We start from the raw sequence: 25,862 nt of genomic DNA on the forward strand, positions 1-25,862 counted from the left end.
TCAGTTTTCTTTTTTCAGCATGACGACTGCGACATGGTTCTCCACATTCATTGTACTCTTTCATTTTCAGGGACTCTGCGCGTCGTATTAGAATGGACGATATACAAACTTAATACTCTCTCATTTATCACACTGCATGTTTTATTAGCTTTTTATACGCGATACTGCCAAGTATCGTGGCCAAAGCGATGGCCACCTGTACCTCTCTGTTGTCTGCTCCAAAATGGCGAATCAAAGCTAAGAAATAGCTGTTCGCTTCAGAACCTCCTTTACCATCCTGAGAGTTTCGATATTGCTACCCAAGAATTGAACAGTCTCCTTGTCATCTTCAGCATGAATTTACATGGCTGAGCTTCTGCTGCGTCACTCACGTATCTCGAACTTGTTGTTTCCACTACCCCGTTTTCTCGGGGGTACATAGACGTCAGAACGCCTACTTTTTCAGTACAGTTCATCGTGTCGATCAACAGGTTTTTATAGGCCTTTAGTATCGATTGAAAAAAACCTTCGACTCGGAGCCAGTATAAAGAATCATATTTTCATATCTACCAAAACGAACAATAGATGCAATATAACCGCATCTTTATGAACGACTACAGTTATTATCGGACATCTACGCGCACGACAAAAGCGAGAAGTGGTGGATTGGACAATTCGGGAAGAGCACGGCTACATGATGAGACTTCGATATCGTCCTGGCTGGGAACCCTCCTAGTATGGAGCTGGGCCACTTGAGGGCATCTTCATGGAAGACAGTCGAATAATGAATGTATGTCCTTCTTTCTATATCGTATTCTCGCCCTGCAATTGACTATCAGCATGCTTATATCATGGATGCTCTTCGCGTATCGGATTCTCTTATGGCAGCAATGAAACGCGTTGAAGTCTCCTCCGGCGAGGATCAAATTGCCACACTTTTCTCTAATGATACCCATAATTCGAACTCAGTCGAACTCCCATAATCATCGCGTCCGTGTGCTGGGATTTCTACCGGTCTCCGAAGAGGAAGGTGAAAAGATACTGTGATGGTATGGATCCAAGGTTTGCACTATTGGGGAGGCACTTCAATTTCTCAAGAAGTCGATAATCGAAGTATGCTCAAATCCTTCTCCGGTTCCTTTGCAGGGTTTGGCACGGTCTTTATTGACGACCATTCTTAACCGCTTACTTTTCTTGTTCGGAGGAAACCTCAAAGCTCTATTGTCTATACCCTTCTATACCATGTCCTTTTCTAATATGTACGTTGATTGCATTTGAATCTACTAATAATGCTCGGTGCGGTCAGCCGCCTCCGATAGCCTCAGAACAATTTTGATCACCGCGTCCTTTTGCCGATGTTGTTCTTCAACCTGCTTTATTACCACTAGATATTGCTCTTCTTCGTGTTCCATTTCTTCTGCTAACATCGACGAGCAAAGATGGTGTCGGATGAGGTGTTCTTTTTTCCAAAAATTCCGGCTCGGTATTGATGCCATGAGGACCAGGAGATCGCCAAAATTGGGTCCTAAATGACCTTTTCTCAGGCGGGCTTCTGCAGGAGATTTTGGAGGATTCTGGGTGCATCTATGTAGATGCGGTGGAAAGTGATTTATATAGTGGACTAACGCAGCTAAGCATATGAAGTTACAATCAACTGGTCTGTGGCTGAGACTCAACACTACTGAGAGTGTGTATCTGTGGTTATCTGTAGTATAGAGGGGATGAATTCTACCCGCAGTAGATTTGAGTTTAATCAGGGCGGAGCCAAGCGGTCGAATGTGGCAGGATAAAGCAAGAGAGCATTAAGATATCACACAACAGCAAAAAAATTAGTGACGTCAACGAAGAGGTTTCGGTGATGGTATAGCAGGTTTGAGGAGTAACATCATTGAGGCAGTCCAGAAGATATGATAGATTGCTCGAAACGGTGTGGAAAAAAACTCGTCTTTCTGAACCGCTCGTGAGCGCAATTTCCACCACCGTAACTTTCCAACGATACCGGTGAACCGAGATGCAACTTCATCCATCGTAGGACGTTTGGACGGATCATCTGCTACCATATCGCCGACGAGTGGTCTCAGAAATTCGAAACCAGAAACTCCAGGTTGACGCATAGTAGGATCACCCTGCGCTCGAGTCACCAAGTCAGTCAAGTAAACAAAGAGTATTACAAGTACGTACATCAAGAAATGAAGTCCGCATGAGATTGCCTAGGAAGAAGACATCGGTGGCAAAAGGATCACAGGGTATGTCTGCAAGACCCTCAGGTGGAATATAGCCACCAGATTTCAAAGAATATTCCAATGGTCGTGGCTGCGAAGGATCATACATCCGGGAGCATCCAAAGTCGATGAGATAATATCTTGGAGGACGACGGGTACGCGAAAAGTGTAATGCCCCTCCACTCCAATCGTATCTCTTTTTCGGAGCCATAGGGTGATACTGCCGAGTGAACATTGAATTAGCTTCCATGGCCATGTTATTCAACGAGCAATCTCTAAAATGGAGAAAAAATGAGATGATGTGTTCCATTGTCATGAATTGACACACGCCTATGTGCCACATTATTTCGGTGCATGTATTGCAGGCCCTGCAAAATCGTCAAGCAGAAAGTCTCTGGAAGGACTGAAGACACACACACCTGTATCATCTCCTTGAAGAATTGAATTGCTTCACCAATTGTGCGAAATCTTGGATCTATCACATTGCGCATCCATACCATGACCAATATCTTTCCCGCATCTTCTCCAGGGACTGGTAGGACTTCGAGTATCCGGACACAATGATTGTGAGGATCTGGATTGTGGTCATCATCGGAAAAGAGCATGGTGAGTTTATCTTCGCCAGTGGAAACCTTGACAAGCTTCAGTGCTACCATGAGAGAATCCGATAGGCGAAGAGCATCCATGACATATGGATGCTGGGAGCAATAGGTGAATGATTCATCCAACACAGAATTAGCATATAGACGCACGGGCGTTCGTTGAGCATCCTCAGCATACAGACTCCCGAATGACCCAGGAATGTAGGATGGTTGCCAACCAGGACGATATCGGGGCCTCATCATGTAGCCGCGCTCCTTTAGATATTCGAAATGTCCAATCCACCATTCTTCGCTTTCATCAAGCCCGTCAGGGTCCGAACGACGAGGCCTCTGCCGCAGAGGGCCTATAACTTGCTCAAAATAACTCTCCTCGTTAGCAGCCATAGAAAAGAGGAGGGAAGAGGTTATTGAACATCGAATGGATCCAGAAAACGAACTGGTTCAGTTTCTGAACAAGGTAACATTCAAACCTTCATCAATTCATTCAATCCTACGTAAATTAAAATATGTACCTCGACGATTGAAAGTGGCTTACGTTGATTGCGGAAACCCAAACCAAATCAGCTCGAATCAGATTGTTGTCATCAATCATAACTTTCACTGGTCGCTGTCGATTTTTCTTTTCTCCCCCAAGCCATGAGCGACTTGGAACGGGAGTTAGAACGTCTGCGCCCCTCAGATTCTCCTGTGGACCGTCGTACGCTCTATAACAGCGAATTATGGTGGTCTGGTCATTTCGAATATTTGAAAGATCGCGGTTATATGATGCGGCCCAGATATCGCCCTGGTTGGAAGCCCTCGTTCAAGCCAGGATTGCTCGCAGCTCTATACTCCGAGGACGGCCAAACTATGCTTGTAATCTTATGCTGTCCTTTTACACCAAGAATGCTTATTGGCCCCCACTAGCATCCCTATGTGATGGATGCCCTTCGCATCTCGGACTCTTACATGGTCGCAATGAAGCGCGTCAAGGTTTCTACCGGCGAGGACAAGATTGCGAGCTTCTTCTCAGACGAGGAGCATAACACGAACTCTCGCAACCATTGTATTCGCGTGCTGGAAGTATTAGCGATTCCGGGAAATGACGATGAGAAAATTTTGGTCATGCCTTGGTTGCGGAATGTAATGGATCCTAGGTTTCGGACAATTGGGGAAGCAATTCAGTTTTTCCAAGAGATGATAGAAGTATGTCTTTTGCTTCTATCCCAAGTTTCCAGTAGTGATCATTGACCTACAGGGCTTGCAGTATATGCACGAGAATAATGTGGCGCATAGGCGCGTTGACTATTTCATCAATAATATTCGGTGACTGAAAGTCTTTCTAGGGATTGCGCAAGGAACAACTTGGGCATGGATGCTAACTCAATGTACACTCGTCAGTATCATCCCATTGAACAGAAGAAGAGGTATAATTGGAGTGGAAGGGCTCTACATCACTCTCGTACCCGTTGTCCTCCCAGATACTATTTTATCGACTTCGGACGATCTGAAATGTACGACCCTACGGAACCACGTCCTTTGGAATATGCATTGAAGTCAGGTGGTTATACTCCTCCGGAGGGTGATGCAGATATTCCGTGCGATCCTTTCGCCACTGATGTTCACATTTTGGGCACCATGATACGAACCTCGTTCCTCGATGTGAGTGCCGATGTTGAATTAGAATCTTAATCTCCCAAATAACTCGTGACACAGGGCGACATCAATAGATCCAGACCAGGAGTTCATGGTTTTGAATTTCTCAGACCGCTCGTAAATGACATGATTGCAGACGATCCTTCCAACCGTCCTACGATGAATGAGGTCGCCTCACGGTTCTCCACTATTGTCGGAAAGTTACGATGGTGGAAGCTTCGCTCACGCGCAGTCCAGAAAGACGAGTTTCTGACAACACCATTTCGCGCCCTTTACCATATTTTCTGGACGGCCTCGATGATGTTGCTGTTAAAGCCCGCCATACCTGTACCAAAGGGACTTCATTGACGTTCCTATTATTCTTGACTACTTGCACTTGCTTTTGTTGTGATATCTCAATGCTTTCGTGCTTTTTACTGGAGGCAATCTCAACGCTCTATCATCTGTACCATATTTTTTTCTAATTCACACTCCTTCACGGGATGGTACTCACAAGCAACCTGAGTCCGGTGACTTTTTCAGTATCTCGATTATATTCGTTTTTGATGCGCTATGTATTTGATCAGAAGGCATCCAACGGCCGTGGCGTTGTGGGCTATTGTGGGTCCGCTTTTTTTTGACTCCACATATTTTTTCGGCCGATGGGCGAGAATTAGGACAGGATGTAATACTCATAGTAAAATGTATTCTGTAGAGACACAGGAATGATCATGCACTACATGTACAGGCTATGTGCACCGATTTATCAATGAATTATGAGTATCCCTCTTACTTCTAACTTATAATACAGAGGTGCGGCTGAACTTGAAAGTGCCATTTTCCCAGTCACGGCAGCGATTATCGGAATCTCAAGACCAGTTAACATAATGCAAGTTTCGATAAGGGGGAAATGGACGACTCGGTGTGGAAATGAGCTACAAGACTGTGGTCGAGCTTGGGCTCTGCGTTCAGTGGAGATTGGTGTTCTTTGACAAACTCAAGCATGGCATTTATGAGTTTTCAACGATTGGATGACTTCCCGTAAGGAAAATTAATAAAAGTCTCGTTTTATTTTCTCTCCAAACGATTAGGCGACGTGTCCGATCAACGGATTCTATCAAAAACGAGCTGAAAAAAATCTACAAGAGCCTCAGGACCCTCTTCTAGATTCGATTTTTGCTTAAGCGAGCCGCGTATCACTTGTCCGACAGTCGCATCTAATCCTCTCAAGATTAATACGAGCAACAGCTCTTACGGGAAGTCATCCATTGAAAGGAAACAAATAAGTCCTAAAGCGGCACAACAATTTAGTTGGCTGGCGTTGATTGCGTAAACCCAAACCGAACCAGGTTGAGTCATGACTTTCCACTGGTTGTCGAATTTTTGTTTCTTCCCAAAGCCATGAGCGACTTGGAACGGGAATTAGAACGTCTGCGCCCTTCCAATTTCCCTGTCGACCGTCGTACTCTCAATGACAATGAATTATGGTGGTCAGGTCATTTCGAATACCTGAAAGAGCACGGTTATATGATGCGGCCCAGATATCGTCCTGGTTGGAAGCCCTCATTCAAACCAGGATTACTCGCAGCTCTGGATTCTGAAGACGGCCAAAAAATTCATGTAATGTTCTGCATCTTGCATACATTGAAAGTTTACCCATTGTCACTAGCATCCCTATGTGATGGATGCCCTTCGCATCTCGGATTCTTACATGGTCGCAATGAAGAAAGTCAACGTTTCTACCGGTGAGGAGAACATTGCCAGTTTCTTCTCAAACAAAGAACACAATACAAATTCTCGCAACCATTGTATTCGCGTACTGGAAGTCTTGCCTGTCCCGGGAAACGACGAAGAAAAGATTTTGGTCATGCCTTGGGTGCGGGATGTAATGGATCCTCGGTTTCGGACAATTGGAGAAGCGATTCAGTTTTTCAAAGAGATGATTGAAGTATGTCTTTTGCTTCTATCCCAAATTTCTTGTAATGATCATTAACCTACAGGGCTTGCAGTATATGCACGAGAATAATGTGGCGCATAGGCGCGTTGACTATTTCATCAATAATATTCGGTGACTGAAAGTCTTTCTAGGGATTGCGCAAGGAATAATATGGGAATGGATGCTAATTCAATGTACACTCGTCAGTATCATCCCATCGAACAGAAGAAGAGGTATAACTGGAGTGGAAGGGCCCTTCATCACTCTCGTACCCGTTGTCCTCCCAGATACTACTTTATCGACTTCGGACGATCTGAAATGTACGACCCTTCGGAGCCACGTCCATTGGAATATGCATTGAAGTCAGGTGGTTATACTCCTCCGGAGGGTGATGCAGATATTCCGTGCGATCCTTTCGCCACTGATGTTTACATTTTGGGCACCATGATACGAGCCTCGCTCCTCGATGTGAGTTTAGACGCGCAATCAGAATCTCGTTCTCCTAAATAACTCGTGACACAGGGCGAGCAGGGTGGCATGTATGTGCCCAGACCAGGAGTTCATGGTTTTGAATTTCTTAGGCCGCTTGTAAATGACATGATTGCAGACGATCCTTCTAACCGTCCTACGATGAATGAGGTTGCCTCACGTTTCTCCACTATTGTCGGAAAGTTACGATGGTGGAAGCTTCGCTCACGAGCAGTCCAGAAAGACGAGTTTCTGACCACACCATTTCGCGCCCTTTACCATCTCTTCTGGACAGCTTCGATGATGTTGCTGTTAAAGCCTGCTATACCCTTACCAAAGGATCTTCATTGACGTTCCTAGTATTCTTGACCACTTGATCTTGTTGTAATATCTCAATGCTTTCGTGCTTTCTACTGGAGGAAATCTCAACACTCTATATGCTTTTCTAATTCACACTCGTTCATCGGACGGTACTCCCAAGCAACCCAAGTTAAGACCGAATGACTCTTTCAGTATCTCAGTTATATTCGTTTCTGATGTGCTATACAATATGTCGGAAGGCATCCAACGGCCGTGGTGTTGTGAGTCCACTACTTTTTTATCTTTCTTTGACTCGACATTCTTCTTCGGCCGATGGCCAGAACTAGGACAGGGTGTAATAGTGGTGTAATAAATTTATTTTACAAAGACACATCACTACAGGCCATATGGCGCCCATCTATCAATGCATTTGGAATATTCTCCTACTCTTGTAGGCTTCCATTGATAGACAATCTCGCACTTCAAATTTCCTTGAAGTCCATACGTACAGGGACAGTGAATTTTCCCTTAAGTTGCCAGTGACTTGTCCAGTTTGTTCCTTGGCTCTACCTGCACTTTCCTGAGTGGTGAGGATCCACACCAAGATACTCCCTGGACAGTGCGGTGTTCAGATCGTGGACCAAGCTGTTTAAGATATCTTCCTTCCTTCCTGGAACAAAGTCTCCGCGAGGGAAGAAGAATTAGTCTTTGTGCACCCGACTGATCTGCATCCGTCGACTCTCTTGTACTGGTACTCAGCTTCTCTGTGATGCTAACGGAATCATCTTACGAGCTTGTTCAAGAAAATAACGCCTTCGTTCCTCATTTGTCGGCCAAAGCGAGAAATATGAGAAAGAACCGGTTCGAGTTACTAGGCGAATATTTCATTATGCTTACTACATCGATGCTTTACATGCCCTTGTACCTTTATAGACCTTTATCTGGTAGTTTGGCGGGTCTGTACGTTGAGTAGATTGTACTCAACTCTACTAATGGCACTCATCAGTATTTACATCCTCTTACAGCACATTTATTGCAATACACTGCCAGTTCTTTCAAGTCCCATTATGAGAAAAAGTTTCATCATGATATGCCGCCGATGTTTGTCTTCAAACTGCTTTAGTACCACTAGATATTGTAACCTTTTCTTCCTGCTCCCACTGTTCCTTTGATAACGTGCTAGGCTAGGGGGACCCCCGAACTGATACCGGCGAAGGATGTCGGAAGAGCTCGGAAGAGGTGTCGAATTTAATTTACTCCAGAAATGGTAAGCCAAAGCTGAGCATCGCGAACAATATTTATTGATCGTGTGAAAAAATCAAATTGGTTCACTTTGGTGCGATCAATGAAATACACAACCTTGTTATGCACATTAATAGCATTACTAGCTACAGGAACAATGGATAACATCAAGAAAGCACGATAGCATGATAGAGAGCAAAAACAGAAAGAAACATGATAAATGACACAAGGAGCGTAGGGCCTAGTAAGGGATCAAGTACTCAATGAAGATAACAATGTACTATAGACCATCAGTAATCAGAGTCAAAGTTACTCTCGCTCTCAGTGTTCGTGTCATCGAAGCTCAGGTAAGTAGTTGCGATACTAGCGACGTCACCGTCACTCCCGTTCGCAGCTCTCAAGGTACCAATAAAATGAGCTGTGCCAGCGATGTCTTGCAAATCTTCGCGGATGATATCTTCCACAAGTTCTTCCCTGTTTGTAGATTGCCGTCTCTGTCAAATATACTCCTGTCAAAACTGGTGGCCAAATCGTCAAGTAAAATAAAGCCTACATGACCCTGAGAAGATGCCTGAGCAACACCGCTTCGAGAAGACTTTGGAATATCTCTAATTTCAATCACCGGAACTAGATCGTCTTCCTCTGTTTGGGTCTGTTCTCGAGTTTATTAGATATGGCAGGACCGTTGTAATGGGGAGGAATCGACATACCGCGGAAGAACTATCATCCTTTGTAATAGCAATCCTTGTTAGTGAGAATAATCATTAGTAGCACAAGTACTTACTGAACTGATCATTGCGACGTGTGATGGCTGTGGGGGTCCATCATGTTGGTGTACATATTCAAATAAAGAGAACTCACCTGATAGTAGTATGCGAGAGTTCCGAATTTGAAACCATCTGGCAGTATGGGTTTCGAGCCTACCTAAATGATTGCAATAATTGAATGTTTTGAGGAAGTTTGAAGAAGAATACATACTGGGCAGGAAACAGTGGGATTTTTTGGGGTGCCCTTCAGAGTTCATCATGTCAGTAACATTAGCCGCACAGTATACTCCGCAGGCTTACTCGGGGATATGCAAACGCAGCCATATCAGAAGTTTGGATAATGTACTTGGGTGTTTGAGTCTTTGGGACTAATTGAGCTCATATAGTATATTGGAAGAAAAAAAAAGAATCGACTGACAATAGCATGATCCCCGGAAGCTCGGGTATTCTGTCAATCTTATATGAATATGGAAAGACCTGCAAAAGACGATGCTCACAGAGATTGTCTGCGTAATGTCCTTGTTGTGCGTCTAGTGCAAAGAAAGACTACGTAACGAAAACGGAATACTTCGAGGATATTATTACTTACCATTTGCTCTCGCATACGTGCCTTCTCCCGTGCTTGTTTAATTTTGGCCTCCGTAGTGTTGTCCTGTTCAAATTAGAAATATGTCCAAGGACTGAAAATTTATGGTGACCTACCATGACTACATCTCTGTATAGTGCAGCAAGTGATTTTGCGTTACGGGCACTCATATGTCGGATGAGAATGTATTTGCGTCCCTTCATGAGGTCCAGGTTGTTGAATATGGCCCGTGCTCTAGCTTAAAATCAGTGTTTACTGATATCAAACAGTCGCAATGCTTGCCGTTTGTGACGATCATCACTCTCTGAGGCCAATTTTGGGTTCAATTCGTAAAGGAGGATGAGTGACTTTGTGATGTGGTCGTCATTCAAGATGTCCCGGGTTTGGTCTATCAATACAGAGGTGCGGCTGAACTTGAAAGTGGCTATTGCTTTCCCAGTCACGGCTGCGATTATCGGAATCTCGAGACCAGTTAACATAATGCAAGTTTTGATAAGGGGAAATGGAGAACTCGGTGTGGAAGTGAGCAAGATTGTGGTCTAGCTTGAATACAGTGTTCAGCGGAAATTGGGGTTCTGTGATGAAAGCATTGGCATTTATAAGTCCTCGACGATTGAAAGGAAACAAAGAAGTCCTAAAGCGGCAATAAACAACGATTGATCTGGCTTACATTGATTGCGTAAACTCAAACCGAACCAGGTTGGACCTGGTCGTCGACTGTTTGTTTCTTCCCCAAGCCATGGACGACGACTACTATGAACGCGTAATAGGACCTCTGCGCATTTCAAATCTCCCTGTGGACGGTCATACTCTCAGTATCAATGAATCATGGTGGTCTGGTCATTTCGAATACCTGAAAGAGCACGGTTATATGATGCGGCCTAGATATCGTCCTGGATGGAAGCCCTCATTCAAACCAGGAGTACTTGCAGCTCTAGCTTCGGAAGACGGCCAAAACATGCTTGTAACGTCACGTCTTTTGCATACATTGAAGCTACTTACTTAGTGTCAATAGCATCCCTATGTCATGGATGCCCTTCGCATCTCGGATTCTTACATGGTCGCAATGAAGAAAGTAAACGTTTCTACTGGCGAGGAGAACATTGCCAGCTTCTTCTCAAACAAAGAACACAACACAAATTCTCGCAACCATTGTATCCGCGTACTGGAAGTCTTGCCTGTCCCGGGAAATGACGATGAAAAGATTTTGGTTATGCCTTGGTTGCGTGATGTTATGGATCCTCGGTTCCGGACAATTGGGGAAGCGATTCAGTTTTTCAAAGAGATGATTGAAGTATGTCTTTTATTTCTATCCCAAGTTTCCAGTAATAATCATCGACCTACAGGGCTTGCAATATATGCACGAGAATAATGTGGCGCATAGGCGCGTTGACTATTTTATCAATAGCGTTCGGTCGTTGAATTTTTTCTCAGGGATTGTGCAAGGAACAACTTGGGCATGGATGCTAACTCAATGTACACTCGTCAGTATCATCCCATTGAACAGAAGAAGAGGTACAATTGGAGTGGAAGGGCTCTACATCACTCTCGTACCCGCTGTCCTCCCAGATACTACTTTATCGATTTCGGACGATCTGAAATGTACGACCCTAAGGAGCCACGTCCATTGGAATATGCGTTGAAGTCAGGTGGTTATACCCCTCCGGAGGGTGATGCAGATATTCCGTGTGATCCCTTCGCCACTGATGTTTACATTTTGGGCACCATGATACGAACCTCGTTCCTCGATGTGAGTGCCGATGTTGAATCAGAATCTCAATCTCCCAAATAACTCGTGACACAGGGTGACATCGATAGATCCAGACCAGGAGTTCATGGTTTTGAATTTCTGAGGCCGCTCGTAAATGACATGATTGCAGACGATCCTTCCAATCGTCCTACGATGAATGAGGTTGCCTCACGGTTCTCCACTATTGTCGGAAAGTTACGATGGTGGAAGCTTCGCTCACGCGCAGTCCAGAAAGATGAGTTTCTGACAACACCATTTCGCGCCCTTTACCATATTTTCTGGACGGCCTCGATGATGTTGCTGTTCAAGCCTGCTATACCTTCACCGAAGGATCTTCATTGACGTTCCTAGTATTCTTGACCACTTGATCTTGTTGTAATATCTCAATGCTTTCGTGCTTTCTACTGGAGGAAATCTCAACACTCTATATGCTTTTCTAATTCACACTCGTTCACCGGATGGTCCTCCCAAGCAACCCGAGTTGACACCAAATGACTCTTTTAGTATCTCAATTATATTCGTTTCTGATGTGCTATATGATATGTCAGAAGGCATCCAACAGCCGTGGTGTTGTGGGTCCACTGCCTTTTTTATCTTTCTTTGACGATGCATCTTTTTTCGGTCGACTAGGACAGGGTGGAATAGTGGTGTAATAAATGTATCTTGTAAAGAGACAACCCTACAGGCTATATGGTGCCCATCTATCGATAAATTTTGAATATCCCTCATCCTTCTGTAGGCTTCCATCGATGAACAGTCTCGTACTTCGACAAATTCCCGTTAAAGTCCATACACCGAGAGTGAATTTCCCGTAAGTTGACTCGAAATCCGCTGGGCTTGTTCCTTGGCTATTCCCTGCATTCTCCTGAAACAAAGTCTCCGCGAGGGAAGAAGAATTAGTCTTTGTTGTGCACCCGTCTGATCTGCATCCGTCGACGCTCTTGTACCTGTTAACATTATCCGACCCTCAAGGCTACATACCCGTACATGAACATATCGCTCCGCTCCATTTTACGTTACCTCGCATCCTACTAGTTGCTCGCTTACATACCAATACATCTCAGTGTTTTACCACCACTGAGATGTGAGTACTCGTCATAATGCACTTTCATACCTAGTTTATTGACTCTCTTCTAGATATTATTCACTCTTTTATTTAGGTATACATTACAGTGTTTTACCACCACTGAGATATATTATTCACTCTTTTATTTAGCTTCGTTGTCCGTCGTTTGCACCTTCAGTACCCATCGTGAATCCCTATCCTTGGTCCCCTGTGCAAACAGTACCGGTTCTCAGCTTCTCTGTGATGCCAACGGTCATCTTACGAGTTTGTCCAAGAAAATAATGTCTTTGTTCCTCATTTGTTAGCCAAAGCGAGAAATATGAGAATAGACCGGTTCGAGTTACTAGGCGAATATTTCATTATGCTTACTACATCGATGCTTTACATGCCCTTGTACCTTTATCTGGTAGTCAAGCTTCCATCGTCAGGTCTGTACGTTGATTGGATTTTACCACTAACGGCACTCATCAGTACTCACATCTTCTTACAGCCCATTTAATGCAGTAAGCTGCCAGTTCTTTCAAGTCCCCGCATTAGAACGATTTTGATCATGATAGGCCTCGATGTTCGCCTTCAACCTGATTTTATACTACTAGATGTTGCAACATTTTCTTCCTGCTCTAGGTTATCCTTTGAGAACGCTAACTCGATGCTAGCACATTGGGCGTTGTTGAGACCAGCGAAGAATGTCGGAAGAGGTGTCGAATTTAACTTACTCCAGAAATGGCAAGCCAAAGCTGAGCATCGCGAACATTATTGATCGTGTTAGAAAGGATCAATGAAATACACAGGACAACCTTGTTAGGCACATAAATAGTGTTACTAGCTACAGGAACAATGGATAACATCAAGAAAGCACGATAGCATGATAGAGAGCAAAAACAGAAAGAAACATGATAAATGATACAAGGAGCGTAAAGCCTAAGATATGAGTGCTCAAGGGCCTATCTGGCTGAATGAGAATATCATCTATACATCATCATCAACGGCCTCAGAGCCGAAATCACTTCCGCTCTCAGTGTTCGTGTCATCGAAGCTCAAGTAAGTAGTTGCAATACTAGCGACGTCACCGTCACTCCCGTTCGCAGCTCTCAATGTACCAATGAAATGAGCGGTGCCAGCGATGTCTTGCAATTCTTCGCGGATGATATCTTCCACAAGTTCTTCTCTGTTTATAGATTGCCGTCTCTGTCAAAAAATGAAAATTGATGTTAAGACCGGTGGCCAAATTGTCAAGTAGAATAAAGCTTACGTGACTCGGAGAGGATGCTTGAGCAACACCGCTTCGAGAAGAGTTGGGCATATCTCTAATTTCAATCACCGGAACCAGGTCATCTTCCTCTGTTTGGGTCTGTTCTCGGGTTCATCAGATATGGCAGCACCATTGCTATTAGGAGGAATCGACATACCGCAGAAGAACTTTCATCCTTTGTAATAGCAATCCTTCTTAGTGAGAATGGAATTATCAGTAGCACAAGTACTCACTGAACTGATCATTGCGACGTGTGATGGCTATGGGGGTCCATCATGTTGGTGTACGTATTCAAATAAAGAGGACTCACATGATAGTAGTATGCGAGAGTTCCGAATTTGAAACCATCTGGCAGTATGGGTTTCGAGCCTACCTAAATTGATTGCAACGATTAAACGAGATGAGGAAACTAGAAGAAGACTACATACTGGGCAGGAAATAGTGGGATTTTCTGGAGTGCCCTTCAGAGTCCATGATGTCAGTAACCTTAACAGCACTGTATACTCCGCAGGCTTACTCGAGGATATGCAAACGCAGCCATATCAGGAGTTTGGATAATGTACTTGGGAGTTTGAGTCTTTGGGACTAATTGAGCTCAATTGGAAGAAAAAAAGAAAATTGACTGACAACAGCATGATCCTGACCGGAAACTCGGGTTTTCTGTCAATCGTATATGAATATGTAAAGACCTGCAAAAGACCAAGCTCACGATTTTCTGTGTAATGTCCTTGCTGTGGGTCTAGTGTAAAGAAAGGCTACGTTACGAAAACGGTATACTCCGAGGATATTATCACTTACTATTTGCTCTCGCATACGGGCCTTCTCGCGTGCTTGTTGAATTTTAGCCTCCGTGGTGTTGTCCTGTTCAAATTAGAAGTCTGTTCAAGGACTGATATTGTATTATAACTTACATTGACTACATTTCTGTATTGTGCAGCAAGTGATTTTGCGTTACGTGCACTTATATGGCGGATTAGAATGTATTTGCGCCCCTTCATTCGGTCCAATTTGTGGAACGTGTTCTGCGCTCTAGTTTCGAATCAGTGTTATGCCAATATCAGACAGTCGTAACGCTTACTGTTGGCGACGCTTGTCATTCTCTACGGCCAGTCGTGGGTCCAATTCGTAAAGGAGAATGAGTGATTTTGTGAGGTGGTCGTCATTCAAGATGTCCCGGGTTTGGTCTATTAATACAGAGGTGCGACTGAACTTGAAAGTGGATACTGCTTTCCCAGTCAGGGCAGCGATTATCGGAATCTCAAGACCAGTTAACATAATGCAAGTTTCGATAAGGGGGAAATGGACGACTCGGTGTGGAAATGAGCAACAAGATTGTGGTCTAGCTTGAGTTCTGCGTACAGTGGAGACTGGTGTTCTTTGGCAAACTCGAGCATGGCATTTATAAGTCCTCGACGATTGAAAGGAAACAAAGAAGTCCTAAATCGGCAGTGAACAACAATTTATTTGGCTTGGTTTGATTGCGTAAACCCAAACCGAACCAGGTTGAATGAATCATGACTTTTCACTGGTTGTCGAATTTTTGTTTCTTCCCAAAGCCATGAGCGACTTGGAACGGGAATTAGAACGTCTGCGCCCTTCAAATTTCCCTGTGGACGGTCGTGCTCTCAATGACAATGAATTATGGTGGTCTGGTCATTTCGAATACCTGAAAGAGCACGGTTATATGATGCGGCCCAGATATCGTCCTGGATGGAAGCCCTCATTTAAACCAGGAGTACTTGCAGCTCTAGCTTCTGAAGACGGCCAAAACATGCTTGTAACGTCACGTCTTTTGTTTACATTGAAGCTTCTTACTTAGTGTCAATAGCATCCCTATGTCATGGATGCCCTTCGCATTTCGGATTCTTACATGGTCGCAATGAAGAAAGTCAACGTTTCTACTGGCGAGGAGAACATCGCCAGTTTCTTCTCAAACAAAGAACACAACACAAATTCTCGCAACCATTGTATTCGCGTACTGGAAGTCTTGCCTGTCCCGGGAAATGAGGATGAAAAGATTTTGGTCATGCCTTGGTTGCGGAATGTAATGGATCCTCGGTTTCGGACAATTGGGGAAGCGATTCAGTTTTTCAAAGAGATGATTGAAGTATGTCTTTTGCTTCTATCCCAAGTTTCCAGTAATAATCATCGACCTACAGGGCTTGCAATATATGCACGAGAATAATGTGGCGCATAGGCGCGTGGACTATTTCATCAATAACATTCGGTCGCTGAAATTTTTTTCAGGGATTGTGCAAGGAACAACTTGGGCATGGATGCTAACTCAATGTACACTCGTCAGTATCATCCCATTGAACAGAAGAAGAGGTATAATTGGAGTGGAAGGGCTCTACATCACTCTCGTACCCGTTGTCCTCCCAGATACTACTTTATCGATTTCGGACGATCTGAAATGTACGACCCTTCGGAGCCACGTCGATTGGAATATGCATTGAGGTCAGGTGGTTATACTCCTCCGGAGGGTGATGCAGATATTCCGTGCGATCCTTTCGCCACTGATGTTTATATTTTGGGCACCATGATACGAACCTCGTTTCTCGATGTGAGTGCCGATGTTGAATCAGAATCTCAATCTCCCAAATAACTCGTGACACAGGGTGACATCGATAGATCCAGACCAGGAGTTCATGGTTTTGAATTTCTCAGACCGCTCGTAAATGACATGATTGCAGAAGATCCTTCGAACCGTCCTACGATGAATGAGGTTGCCTCACGGTTCTCCACTATTGTCGGAAAGTTACGATGGTGGAAGCTTCGCTCACGCGCAGTCCAGAAAGATGAGTTTCTGACAACACCATTTCGCGCCCTTTACCATATTTTCTGGACGGCCTCGATGATGTTGCTGTTAAAGCCCGCTATACCTGTACCAAAGGCTCTTCATTGACGTTCCTAATTTTTGACCACTTGCTGTTATTGGGATATCTCAATGCTCTCTTGCTTTCTACTGGAGGACCCAGAAACGCTCTGCTGCCTGTATCATAATTGCTGTTGTTGGGATATCTCAATTCTCTCTTGCTTCTTTCTACTGGAGGACCCAGACACGCTCTGCTGCCTGTATAATATGCCATTCTAATATTCCGAATTCACACTCGTTCTCTAAACGGTTCCCTCAAGTGCCTTCCTGCTTCACTTTTTGATGTTAAACCTTTTTTCCGTGGGCTTAAGTCTCCACTTACTTTCTTTCGGTTTTTGAATTCTGCTACACTCCCTACATAGTCTCCCAACCTCCCCGATCTGTCAATAATACAAAATTTCCGTTCATTCAGCTCTTTCCCTTGAATGGTTGGTATACAGAGATGTCCTTGTACTCGCTGAAGCCAATTACTGAATCACAAGTTCTGCGAACCGCTTTGACTCGACTTAATTTCCGTCGTCGTACAAGGTTTCTTCCTTGGTGATCTTCGCCCTTCAGGCTGAAACAGGCTCTACTCGATAAAACAGGAAACAGTTATGTATCACTTGCATATAGTCTAGCCTATACTTACATCCGTCACTACTTTGTACTGGTACCATCTTCTTCGTCCGGAGCTTATAACTCCCGCTCCTATGTAGAGCTGTCAACGCCTTTGTTCTTTGCCTGGCACGTTCTTCGGCCAAAGCGAAATATCACCATTGAATACGGACGCACCAGTTCAAAACTTCAAATTCATTGGTTCGATCAGCGTCGACCCTGTATATCCCCACAAACTTCCCGCTTTTTGGTGGGTACCTGATAGTACCACGATGATTTCGCTAGGATTTCGCTCAACTCTTCCGCCGATACTTATGTATGTAGCCTGTATGTACCCGTTTTAATCGTAGCCCAGTGAATAATCGGGAGGTCCTCCGGCCTTCGACAGGCTCATTCGCGCCCCTATGGATAATCTTTGCGGTTCCTGCGAATATCAGTAGCGCGAATATCCCGTCCATTCTCAGTATGGTCGAAAATTTGTCTTTACCAAGTTGCGTTAGTCCGTCGCATGGCACTTTCTCTTCATGGCCACGTCTACAACGTTACTGGTACAAATCAGGGGCATGCGGGAAGGGACGCTTCATAGCCAAGGCCGAGCTATACTTGTCCTAAAGCAGGCAAATCAAAGCGAAAAATCGCAATATCAAGATTTTCATCAAATTAATTAAATAATAGGACAATATCGTTATAGTAGCTACAGGAGCAATAATTAACATCAAGACAGTATGAGAGCTTACAGTTAGCAATAAACAGCAGAAATTTAATAGTAAAAAGGATGTGAGCATTTGAATAGTCATTGCAAGAACGTTACAGTGGCTGAACGAAGACATTCTTTAAAAATCATCGAGCAGGGACTCGTCAGAGACGCTCCCTCCCTCAGTATCAGCGCCATCAAAACTCAGGTAAGTAGTTGCTATGCTGGCAACATCGCTGTCGCTTCCGTTTGCAGTTCTGAAGGTGCCGATACAATGAACTGTTTCAGCGATGTCTTGCAATCCACTACGGATGACATCTTCGACAAGTTCTTCACTGTCTGTGGATCTCTGCCTCTGTCAAAAGCAAAATTCGGTGTTAATATTGTTTACCAAATCTTGAGTCAAAAAAAATCTTACATGAAGGCTACGATGGAAGCCTTCAGCAGAACCGCATTGAGAAGACTTGGGCAGATCTCTAATTTCGACAATCGGAACAAGGCCATCCTCTTCTGTTTGACCCTAGTTTTTGGATGATCAAATTTAGTAGCACGTTTGGTAGGAATTTGCATACCGTCGAAGAATTTGCACTCTTAGTAATAGCAATGTTAGTTATCACAAGGCAGATTGCTCGGGCGAAAGTACTCACTAAGCTGATCATAACGGGCTATGGCCATGTGGTTGGTGCTCAACATTTGAATCTATTTCCATACGAAGACTCACCTGATAGTAGTATGCGAGAGTTCCAAATTTGAGACCATCTGGAAGTATGGGTTTCGAACCCACCTAAAATGAACGGAACGATTGATCGCGGTGCAGAGGAAACTCGAAGAGAGATGCATACTGGGCAGGAGACCGTAGGATTATCTGGAGTGCCCTTCAGATTTTATGATATCAGCCTCTTTAAACATTTCAGTGTACTAGATGCTTACTCGCGGATATGCAAACGCAGCCCCACCGGGAGTTTGAAGGATATATTCAGGCGTCTTTGGCAATGATTGAACATATTTCACATTGAATGAAAGAGAATAATCGGCTGACGTTATTGGCAATAGCAAAATGATGACTCTGAGCGGAATGGGGAGTCAGTCTTAGGGAATCCTGTCGATTTTATATGAGGATACAAGGTCATTTAGAGGACGAAGTTAGTGCTCACGGTATTCATTTGCTTAGTTTTCTTGCTGTGTTTCTAGTGTATAGAGCTTAAGTGACGAAAATGGAATATCATGAAGTCGTTTTCACTCACCATTTGCTCTCGTTTGAGCAGCCCGTTCTCCCGTGCTTGTTTGATCTTGGCATCCGAAGTATTGTCCTGTGATGAACGAGTATGTCAATCCAAGTGCCAAAGATTTGATTTCTTCACCTACAGCTACGGAGTTTTGGTACTCTAAAGCAAGGGAGGCTGCGCTACGTGCACTTATATATCGAATTAGAATGTATTTAGAACCTTTCATTAGGTTCAGGTTATTGCAAATAGCTCGTGCTCTAGATTTCCAGAGTTAATAATATATCAAGTCAACTTCGACTGTTTACGTGAATCTTACCTTGTGTATCGCTTGTTATTCTCTGCGGCCAGTTTTGGATCCAACTCATAGAGAAGACTCAGCAAGTTCATGATGCGTTCATCATTCAAAATCTTTCTGGCCTCTTCGATTAAAACCGAAGTGCGATTGGACTCGATGACAGCCGCTAATTTTGTTGACACAGCAGTAATAATCGGAATCTCGATGCCAGTCATCATAGTATAAGTCGAAGAAAGTCGAAGAATCTCTTGAAGTACATCTGCAAAACCTGTATGTTCGGCTAAATAGCCGAAAGCAGCTCAGAGCACTTGGGAGCACTTCCCAGCAGCGAAAGCACCCAGAGCAGGCTTTGATTTTTGCTTTGGGTGCTTTCGTCGCTGGAGAGCGCTCTACAGCTAGTATCCTTGCTCTGGTGAGTATACATGTTTTGCAGATGTAGATGGGGTGTATAATATGAGTGCCAGGTGACTCAGGGTAGAAGCGAACGTCGGTATGCGGTATCTAGCCTGAGTACCGCTTTGAGAGAAGGTCGTAGGAGTGGGAGGGGCTCGAGCTCAAACGTAGAACTTATAAGTACTTGACCATTGAAGGACGTCCTGAAATGGCAATTTACATCAGTGTCAGCTTACGTTACCCAGTAGTTAATTTGAACCGAACCATGTTGAACGTGCAACGTTGAATATTATAATGTCACATCTATCGATCCTCTCTTTTGTACTGCCAACTTCTGGTTTCTCTTTGACCTTTCAACGTTGTTTATAATCTATGGGCGACTTTGAATATTACGACCGAAACATAGCCCCGTTGTTTCCCTCTAGCTCATCGGACCTTTATGCTCTCGATGAGAATGAACTATGGTGGATTGGTCATTTCGAATACCTGAAAGAGCACGGTTATATGATGCGGCCCAGATATCGTCCTGGTTGGAAACCCTCCTACAAGCATGGAATACTTGAACCACTGTTTTCTGAAGACGGACAAAGCATGCTTGTAATGTCATGGATTTTGTATGTATTGAAAAGTTACTCATTGTCACTAGCATCCCTATGTCATGGATGCCCTTCGCATCTCGGATTCTTACATGGTTGCTATGAAACGCGTCAAGGGTTCTACCGGTGAGGAAAACATCGCCAGTTTCTTCTCGAACGAAGAACACAACACGAATCCTCGCAATCGTTGTATTCGCGTTCTGGAAGTCTTACCGATCCCGGGAAATGACGATGAAAAAATTATAGTCATGCCATGGTTGCGGAAGGTCATGGATCCTCGGTTCAGAACAATCGGAGAAGCTGTTCAGTTTTTCCAAGAGATCATCCAAGTGCGTATTTTACTTCTACCAAAATTTCCAATAATGACTTCCAATCTACAGGGCTTGCAATACATGCACGATAATAATGTGGCACATAGGCGCGTAACCGTATCATGGGACACATTCGGTCTCTGACTTATTTCTTTAGGGATTGCGCGAGGAACAACATGGGCATGGATGCTAATGCAATGTTCACTCGCCAGTATCATCCCATCAAACCAAAGAAAAGGCATAATTGGAGCGGAAGGGCACTCCACCACTCTCGTACTCGCTGTCCCCCTACATACTTTTTGATTGACTTTGGACAATCTCGAATGTACAACCCTTCGCAGCCACGTCCATCAGAATATGCATTGAAATCGGGCGGTTATACCCCTCCAGAGGGAGATGCAGATATTCCGTGCGATCCTTTTGCCACTGACGTTTACATTCTGGGCACCATGATACGGACTTCTTTTCTCGATGTGAGTGCCAACACTGAATGACGAGTTAGTTTCCCAAATAAATCCCAACATAGGGTGATTCCGATTCCTATAAACCTGGAGTGCATGGGTTTGAATTTCTCAGACCACTTGTCAATGATATGATCGCAGATGATCCCTCCAACCGTCCTACTATGACTGAAGTCTCATCACGATTTTTTGATCTCGTTAGGAAGCTACCATGGTGGAAATTACGCTCTCGAGCGGTCCAGAAAGATGAATTCTTTGCCACACCCTTTCGAGCAGTCTATCATCTCTTCTGGACAGCTTCGATGATGCTACTTCTAAAGCCTGCCATTCCATCACCGAAGTCTCTTCATTAACGTTCCCGATGTTCTACTGTACGCTCCTTATCTTCTTGATATTTCGATGCTCTTTTGCTTTCTATCTCAATGCTCTGCTATCTGTAACATTTATTTCTTAATATCGAGAATCCACGCTCCTTCCGTATTGGCTTGTTAATTGTACTGTGGTTCACTTTCATTGTATTCTCAGCTTTCAGTTCGAACCTATTCGGCGTTTACCCGGCATTCAACGGCTTTCTCGAAATAAAGGGACCTGGAAGGGACCGATGCGGCAGCGTGAGCAGGTGCGGGTCCTCACCTTTTTTTGCTAAAGGGCGGAACTCGAAGTCTCACTGACAGAAGTTTATCACCCGAGCAATGCAATATCCACTCCGGGTTTCGATTCTCCGCGAAATGTCAATGAAGCAGACGATCGGTTCCAGTTGAGTACCTGATTATAGTGAACCCAAAGTCTATACTGATTCTTTTGTAGGTAAAGTGATATCTATCCTTGTTCTTGCCTGACCTCTGAAGTGTAAGGAATCTTGTTGACTGCTGACAGTGGAGACCAGCCCAGCTTGATCTGGTCTCACTCTCACATCCGACTCAATCGCTCATGTCGTGGTACTTAAAAGAAGACTCGGTTCAATTCGGGCTCAATAGAGCACAATGTATGTTGAAATTGTACGTCCACACAAGGGTGACTTGTGTTGTGTAATGGTTCAATCAGCTTTCGGTGGTAGTTCTTGTAATCCATTGCTGCAACTTCTTTCTTGATGCTGTGGGCGTACTGTGAGTATGTAGATAACGTCTTGGGTTTTTTTTCGCACATAGTCCATTCTTTTCGGGTAAAGCGAAATATATCTACTCATCATTGAATACAGTGTCACCGTCAAGGTTGAATCATTGCAAGTCTCTTTGTACTTTATATGGTCAAGACGCTTTGTTCCGTTCAATCTCCTACCTGCGCTGGCTCAACTCGACTCGGAGACGTCTTCAGGGTGATGAAGTGAATGGAATCTGCAGAATCCAGCCAGCTTGCGGCAGAACTCTATCGCCACTCCATGCTCTTTTCAGAAACAGAACAAAGAGCTTCCAATCGTGCTCGGGCTTCAGGGCTAGAAATTCTTTACGATTGCTAGGAGTTGACGACGGATTCCACACTGAAACCAACGAAGACCAACAAGGATCTGCATCACATCGGAACTTCTCTACACGTGTCCTTGTAACGGCGACTGGATATATCTATTTGATTACTGCATCTTCTGTCTGTTGCACCAACTTTGCACAATGAACAAAGGCCTCCTGTGCATGTAACTTGTATCCATGCTTTTCAATGGTTTGAGCGGGTAGGTATTATGTCCAGCTTTGCGGATACCGAGGATTAAACTTTTTCTGTGTTCAATCACGAAAAACCTTTGTCTTCGAAAAGGATGCTTTCTTCTTGTCGTCTTGGGGAAAGTTGGGAAATCCTCACTCTGAGGTGTTTTTAAAGAGCCCAGGACGGTGCATATCTCCTCATAACCTGACTTCACACAATTATCATTCACACTCAATGAAACCTTCTCCTCGCCCATCTATGCTATCTCTATTATCCCCGTTTGACATAGTGATCTGTCTTGGGGTAGAAGCGTACGAGGCGTCAAAAGCTTTGAAGGGCCTCCTCGCTCGTATTAACCCCACCATCGACCACATTTCTGCAAACATTGCTGCAAACCTCTACGCTGTCGAGCAAATGCTTTATGCGCTGCCTCAAGATGTCCAAACTGGCTTTCGAGCCGATTTCACACAGTTAGTCTTCCCCGAATTCCCTTGTTTACGCAGTCACTAACGAATATTCCACTGTGTGGCTACTTCAGAATTATGTCGGCTTTTGAGTCTTCCCGAGATAACAAGCAAGAAATGAAGCTCTTACTCCGTCGTGCGGTGAACCTTCGGGAAACAGTTGCTGGCATATGTCAGAAACAGAGAATGGTTCAGCTCAAGAACCTCGCGTACGCTCCCAAGAACGAGGAAACTCAGCAGGAAAGCATCATCCCTTTGCGAGATTCTCCTCTTCTGGCTTGCATTGGCAATGGGTCTACACGCCCAACTGCGGCTCTCCAGGAGGGTTCAAGTATGCCAATAGGACCTGAGGGCCTTAAAATCGGTCCTTTGCCCGAAGACTGGTTCGATGTGCCTTCGGACATCGATGCTAAATTCCAATCTCTTCTGGACTGGATGCGTGCTGGATACGCAAAGGGCAAAGATGCACATGCTATTGCATATGATAGGGACGCTCGTTACATCTATGTCGAGTTCCCTGCACCCATTTATGCTATGTATTTTGTCGATAACTGGTCTACGACTCGACCAGAAGGGCTCGGGAAGGTAAAAGCCACTTTCTTTGCCATCTAATAGTGGACTCGTAGTTTAAATCGTCTCTAACTCTACTTGTATATTCACACCTTGTATTTGCTTACAACTTACGACATGTATTCTATATTATGGAAGCACTCACATCGTTGTAGGTATATGCTGAAATAGTCTCGATTTATTGATATATTATATCTCGACTGAGTACAACAAGATACCCAAGACCCAAACAGTATACCCGAAAGGAGGAGAGATAAACATCCGTTTGAAGCAGTTCGCACTTAACAGTAAGTGATCGTGAGGCCGACCTTTCAGCAAGGATGTGTGAGCGTTGCACAAGTAAACTGACAATCTACTCACATTATTTTCTTCGCATTGGGTCTGTGCAAAGTAGTCGGTTGGGGTTCGGAAAGCATCAGTGCAGTCCGCCGTTGCACCTTTCTAGGAGTCAGAGATCGGACAGAACGTATGCGGAAGGTACCCACAAGTTTGACCTTGCCCGTCGCAACCATTGAAGTACCTAGAGATCCCAAGATTAGGAGAAGTTCGACGGTACTGGTCGTGAAGTATATTTACCTGAAGCCCACACCCTTGTTGAAGGCATGCCTACATATTACAACAAGATTGTGAGTGAAGTACCTCACGAGCTGTGCTTTATACGTATACTCACGGTGCGATGAGTGTTATGTCCGTGCTGGAACCTGCCCCGGGAGCTGTCGGGTTGACTAAAGTCATCTCAACAGTGGTACACTCGTCTCCGTTGAGCCCACATTCTCCTAGATAACACGGATCGTATGAGAGATCAAATGGTAAGCGTTCAATCCTGCGACTGACCGGTTTGAAGATATCTGGAATTTCATTTGAAGAGGTTAACGGACCTCCAGTGGTAAAGAACAAATGCAACTCACGCAATTCCAGCCGAGAACGGTCCCGTAGCAGTATAGGAATTTCCACTGTTCAAAACGGCGCCATTCTGTACCAGCGTAGGCTAGACCAGGTAAGATTAGTTCCTGGATACCAAAATATAGTCTTTCTGTACAAACCGTTCCAGTTCCACAATTATTCACCATGTTGATGGTATGGGTTTCACTCCGTATCTTGATGGGGGCTGCAAACACAGATCCGGCGAAAAGTGCGAGTGCGAAAAAGACATTTAATAAGGTGAACATGATGGTGATAGGATGTGAACAGAGATGAATTCAGGAGTCGTTCAACGACTGAGCGGAAGGAATGGCAAGTGTGAATGGGTGAGGGGAAGTACGACCGGCGTCCAAAGGGCATCGCTCATTTTCCATTCCTTTTTATACCATCGGAATATCGCTTCAATAAGAAATTTATCCCGATCAATCCCACGTCAAGGGATTGTTGGCATCATTGCAATTTCACTTGTATGTACACTGAGATTCAAATGCGGGAGTCAGAGTCAAAACAGTCCTAAGTACATACGTCGTACTCAAGTGCTGGAGATTATTGACGAAATAAAGCAACGATATCCCTGCTTCTCATTCAACCTGGTTGCTGCATCAGAAATTAGATCACTGGGTGACTTCTCATCCCACTGCCCCTACATAGATACCTATTACCCGTTATTTTGTACGTATCACATTCTCAGATCCAAGCAGTTCGGGAACAGAAAACGATACTAGTTGATACTCGGTACTCAAAGTCGTGATGAGTCGTGGCACCGTTTCAGAACCGCGGGCCATTGAAACGTAGCAAGGATATGTATACGGAGTTTGTTGTTCGATAACGGTCCAGGAAATTCCAGGCGACGGAAAGCGAGGCATATCCGATTTGGCGAACTTATACATGACACTGAGAGGTGCAAGAGAACCCAAAAATTGGCTGTGGGTTACTGAGGTACAAGAAATCGTATTTACGATGATTTATCTATCTGGTTCACTGTCTTCCGTTGTATAAGTTCCCTTGTGATCTGCAGAGCGATGCGCAGAACGATGTAG

The 25,862-nt window shown here is 44.4% G+C and overlaps 11 protein-coding genes across 11 annotated transcripts; 6 read left to right on the plus strand and 5 right to left on the minus strand.

Moving 5' to 3' along the window:
- Window positions 1–1,817: 1,817 nt before the first annotated feature.
- C8R40DRAFT_1176120 (kinase-like domain-containing protein) lies at window positions 1,818–3,187 on the minus strand (the record flags this gene model as incomplete). Its single annotated transcript, XM_046232460.1, has 5 exons — window positions 1,818–2,105; window positions 2,161–2,476; window positions 2,526–2,569; window positions 2,621–2,899; window positions 2,954–3,187. The coding sequence occupies 5 exons, from the start codon at window positions 3,185–3,187 to the stop codon at window positions 1,818–1,820; spliced, it is 1,161 nt and encodes a 386-aa protein (XP_046081108.1).
- Window positions 3,188–3,439: 252 nt separating this feature from the next.
- On the plus strand, window positions 3,440–5,167 carry C8R40DRAFT_1213619 (uncharacterized protein; the record flags this gene model as incomplete). Its single annotated transcript, XM_046233216.1, has 5 exons — window positions 3,440–3,658; window positions 3,710–3,988; window positions 4,041–4,108; window positions 4,129–4,444; window positions 4,499–5,167. The coding sequence occupies 5 exons, from the start codon at window positions 3,440–3,442 to the stop codon at window positions 4,784–4,786; spliced, it is 1,170 nt and encodes a 389-aa protein (XP_046081109.1). The 3' UTR covers window positions 4,787–5,167.
- A 435-nt stretch (window positions 5,168–5,602) lies between these two features.
- C8R40DRAFT_1258587 (uncharacterized protein) lies at window positions 5,603–7,172 on the plus strand (the record flags this gene model as incomplete). Its single annotated transcript, XM_046233796.1, has 5 exons — window positions 5,603–6,037; window positions 6,087–6,365; window positions 6,418–6,485; window positions 6,506–6,825; window positions 6,913–7,172. Exons 1-5 carry the CDS (start codon window positions 5,819–5,821, stop codon window positions 7,170–7,172), a joined length of 1,146 nt encoding a protein of 381 aa, XP_046081110.1. The 5' UTR covers window positions 5,603–5,818.
- Window positions 7,173–8,480: 1,308 nt separating this feature from the next.
- C8R40DRAFT_672325 (uncharacterized protein) lies at window positions 8,481–10,361 on the minus strand. The gene is made up of 12 exons (XM_046235837.1): window positions 9,999–10,361; window positions 9,833–9,950; window positions 9,720–9,782; window positions 9,628–9,660; window positions 9,549–9,578; window positions 9,431–9,490; window positions 9,342–9,374; window positions 9,225–9,287; window positions 9,148–9,174; window positions 9,074–9,091; window positions 8,917–9,015; window positions 8,481–8,857 (listed from the first exon to the last, which is right to left on the minus strand). The coding sequence occupies exons 1-12, from the start codon at window positions 10,193–10,195 to the stop codon at window positions 8,654–8,656; spliced, it is 945 nt and encodes a 314-aa protein (XP_046081111.1). The 5' UTR covers window positions 10,196–10,361; the 3' UTR covers window positions 8,481–8,653.
- A 51-nt stretch (window positions 10,362–10,412) lies between these two features.
- On the plus strand, window positions 10,413–11,808 carry C8R40DRAFT_1258594 (uncharacterized protein; the record flags this gene model as incomplete). The annotated part of the gene is made up of 5 exons (XM_046233797.1): window positions 10,413–10,680; window positions 10,732–11,010; window positions 11,063–11,104; window positions 11,125–11,470; window positions 11,549–11,808. Exons 1-5 carry the CDS (start codon window positions 10,456–10,458, stop codon window positions 11,806–11,808), a joined length of 1,152 nt encoding a protein of 383 aa, XP_046081112.1. The 5' UTR covers window positions 10,413–10,455.
- A 1,730-nt stretch (window positions 11,809–13,538) lies between these two features.
- Window positions 13,539–15,219, minus strand: C8R40DRAFT_672417 (uncharacterized protein). The gene is made up of 12 exons (XM_046235838.1): window positions 14,863–15,219; window positions 14,696–14,813; window positions 14,583–14,645; window positions 14,494–14,523; window positions 14,412–14,444; window positions 14,302–14,361; window positions 14,213–14,245; window positions 14,095–14,157; window positions 14,018–14,044; window positions 13,942–13,959; window positions 13,785–13,888; window positions 13,539–13,720 (listed from the first exon to the last, which is right to left on the minus strand). Exons 1-11 carry the CDS (start codon window positions 15,057–15,059, stop codon window positions 13,850–13,852), a joined length of 681 nt encoding a protein of 226 aa, XP_046081113.1. The 5' UTR covers window positions 15,060–15,219; the 3' UTR covers window positions 13,539–13,720; window positions 13,785–13,849.
- A 123-nt stretch (window positions 15,220–15,342) lies between these two features.
- Window positions 15,343–16,689, plus strand: C8R40DRAFT_1073653 (uncharacterized protein; the record flags this gene model as incomplete). The annotated part of the gene is made up of 5 exons (XM_046226609.1): window positions 15,343–15,561; window positions 15,613–15,891; window positions 15,944–16,011; window positions 16,032–16,347; window positions 16,402–16,689. 5 exons carry the CDS (start codon window positions 15,343–15,345, stop codon window positions 16,687–16,689), a joined length of 1,170 nt encoding a protein of 389 aa, XP_046081114.1.
- A 1,203-nt stretch (window positions 16,690–17,892) lies between these two features.
- C8R40DRAFT_1268328 (uncharacterized protein) lies at window positions 17,893–20,066 on the minus strand. Its single transcript, XM_046233997.1, has 12 exons — window positions 19,493–20,066; window positions 19,316–19,433; window positions 19,195–19,260; window positions 19,105–19,137; window positions 18,990–19,049; window positions 18,881–18,934; window positions 18,793–18,825; window positions 18,672–18,734; window positions 18,598–18,615; window positions 18,523–18,540; window positions 18,369–18,470; window positions 17,893–18,305 (listed from the first exon to the last, which is right to left on the minus strand). The coding sequence occupies exons 1-12, from the start codon at window positions 19,687–19,689 to the stop codon at window positions 18,090–18,092; spliced, it is 978 nt and encodes a 325-aa protein (XP_046081115.1). The 5' UTR covers window positions 19,690–20,066; the 3' UTR covers window positions 17,893–18,089.
- A 170-nt stretch (window positions 20,067–20,236) lies between these two features.
- Window positions 20,237–21,585, plus strand: C8R40DRAFT_1176128 (uncharacterized protein; the record flags this gene model as incomplete). Its single annotated transcript, XM_046232461.1, has 4 exons — window positions 20,237–20,461; window positions 20,511–20,789; window positions 20,879–21,244; window positions 21,298–21,585. 4 exons carry the CDS (start codon window positions 20,237–20,239, stop codon window positions 21,583–21,585), a joined length of 1,158 nt encoding a protein of 385 aa, XP_046081116.1.
- A 1,113-nt stretch (window positions 21,586–22,698) lies between these two features.
- On the plus strand, window positions 22,699–24,132 carry C8R40DRAFT_673423 (uncharacterized protein). Its single transcript, XM_046235840.1, has 3 exons — window positions 22,699–22,895; window positions 22,979–23,337; window positions 23,406–24,132. Exons 2-3 carry the CDS (start codon window positions 23,102–23,104, stop codon window positions 23,941–23,943), a joined length of 774 nt encoding a protein of 257 aa, XP_046081117.1. The 5' UTR covers window positions 22,699–22,895; window positions 22,979–23,101; the 3' UTR covers window positions 23,944–24,132.
- C8R40DRAFT_672980 (glycopeptide) lies at window positions 24,035–25,225 on the minus strand. Its single transcript, XM_046235839.1, has 9 exons — window positions 24,945–25,225; window positions 24,810–24,889; window positions 24,736–24,749; window positions 24,572–24,674; window positions 24,478–24,507; window positions 24,387–24,421; window positions 24,262–24,338; window positions 24,120–24,209; window positions 24,035–24,063 (listed from the first exon to the last, which is right to left on the minus strand). Exons 1-8 carry the CDS (start codon window positions 25,068–25,070, stop codon window positions 24,183–24,185), a joined length of 492 nt encoding a protein of 163 aa, XP_046081118.1. The 5' UTR covers window positions 25,071–25,225; the 3' UTR covers window positions 24,035–24,063; window positions 24,120–24,182.
- Window positions 25,226–25,862: the final 637 nt, after the last annotated feature.

The sequence above is a fragment of the Lentinula edodes genome (assembly GCF_021015755.1).
Source record: "Lentinula edodes strain Le(Bin) 0899 ss11 chromosome Unknown C8R40scaffold_49, whole genome shotgun sequence".
NCBI classification, from domain to species: domain Eukaryota; kingdom Fungi; phylum Basidiomycota; class Agaricomycetes; order Agaricales; family Omphalotaceae; genus Lentinula; species Lentinula edodes.

What these genes read in the sequence shown, in the direction of transcription:
- C8R40DRAFT_1268328 (XM_046233997.1), bottom strand. Translation starts at nt 19,689, where the DNA reads ATGATGACTGGCATCGAGATTCCGATTATTACTGCTGTGTCAACAAAA. An exon ending in AATAACAAGCGATACACAAG is followed by an intron (nt 19,434 to 19,492) that starts GTAAGATTCACG and finishes CTGGAAATCTAG; the next exon opens with AGCACGAGCTATTTGCAATA. An exon ending in AAACTAAGCAAATGAATACC is followed by an intron (nt 19,050 to 19,104) that starts GTGAGCACTAAC and finishes TAAAATCGACAG; the next exon opens with GATTCCCTAAGACTGACTCC.
- C8R40DRAFT_672325 (XM_046235837.1), bottom strand. Translation starts at nt 10,195, where the DNA reads ATGTTAACTGGTCTCGAGATTCCGATAATCGCAGCCGTGACTGGGAAA. An exon ending in CACGTATGCGAGAGCAAATG is followed by an intron (nt 9,661 to 9,719) that starts GTAAGTAATAAT and finishes TCTTTGCACTAG; the next exon opens with ACGCACAACAAGGACATTAC. An exon ending in AGGCATCTTCTCAGGGTCAT is followed by an intron (nt 8,858 to 8,916) that starts GTAGGCTTTATT and finishes TATATTTGACAG; the next exon opens with AGACGGCAATCTACAAACAG.
- C8R40DRAFT_673423 (XM_046235840.1), top strand. Translation starts at nt 23,102, where the DNA reads ATGAAACCTTCTCCTCGCCCATCTATGCTATCTCTATTATCCCCGTTT. An exon ending in TTTCGAGCCGATTTCACACA is followed by an intron (nt 23,338 to 23,405) that starts GTTAGTCTTCCC and finishes TGGCTACTTCAG; the next exon opens with AATTATGTCGGCTTTTGAGT.
- C8R40DRAFT_672417 (XM_046235838.1), bottom strand. Translation starts at nt 15,059, where the DNA reads ATGTTAACTGGTCTTGAGATTCCGATAATCGCTGCCCTGACTGGGAAA. An exon ending in CCCGTATGCGAGAGCAAATA is followed by an intron (nt 14,524 to 14,582) that starts GTAAGTGATAAT and finishes TCTTTACACTAG; the next exon opens with ACCCACAGCAAGGACATTAC. An exon ending in ATCCCACTATTTCCTGCCCA is followed by an intron (nt 14,158 to 14,212) that starts GTATGTAGTCTT and finishes CAATCAATTTAG; the next exon opens with GTAGGCTCGAAACCCATACT.
- C8R40DRAFT_672980 (XM_046235839.1), bottom strand. Translation starts at nt 25,070, where the DNA reads ATGTTCACCTTATTAAATGTCTTTTTCGCACTCGCACTTTTCGCCGGA. An exon ending in GACATAACACTCATCGCACC is followed by an intron (nt 24,508 to 24,571) that starts GTGAGTATACGT and finishes TGTAATATGTAG; the next exon opens with GCATGCCTTCAACAAGGGTG. An exon ending in CCCAATGCGAAGAAAATAAT is followed by an intron (nt 24,210 to 24,261) that starts GTGAGTAGATTG and finishes CCTTGCTGAAAG; the next exon opens with GTCGGCCTCACGATCACTTA.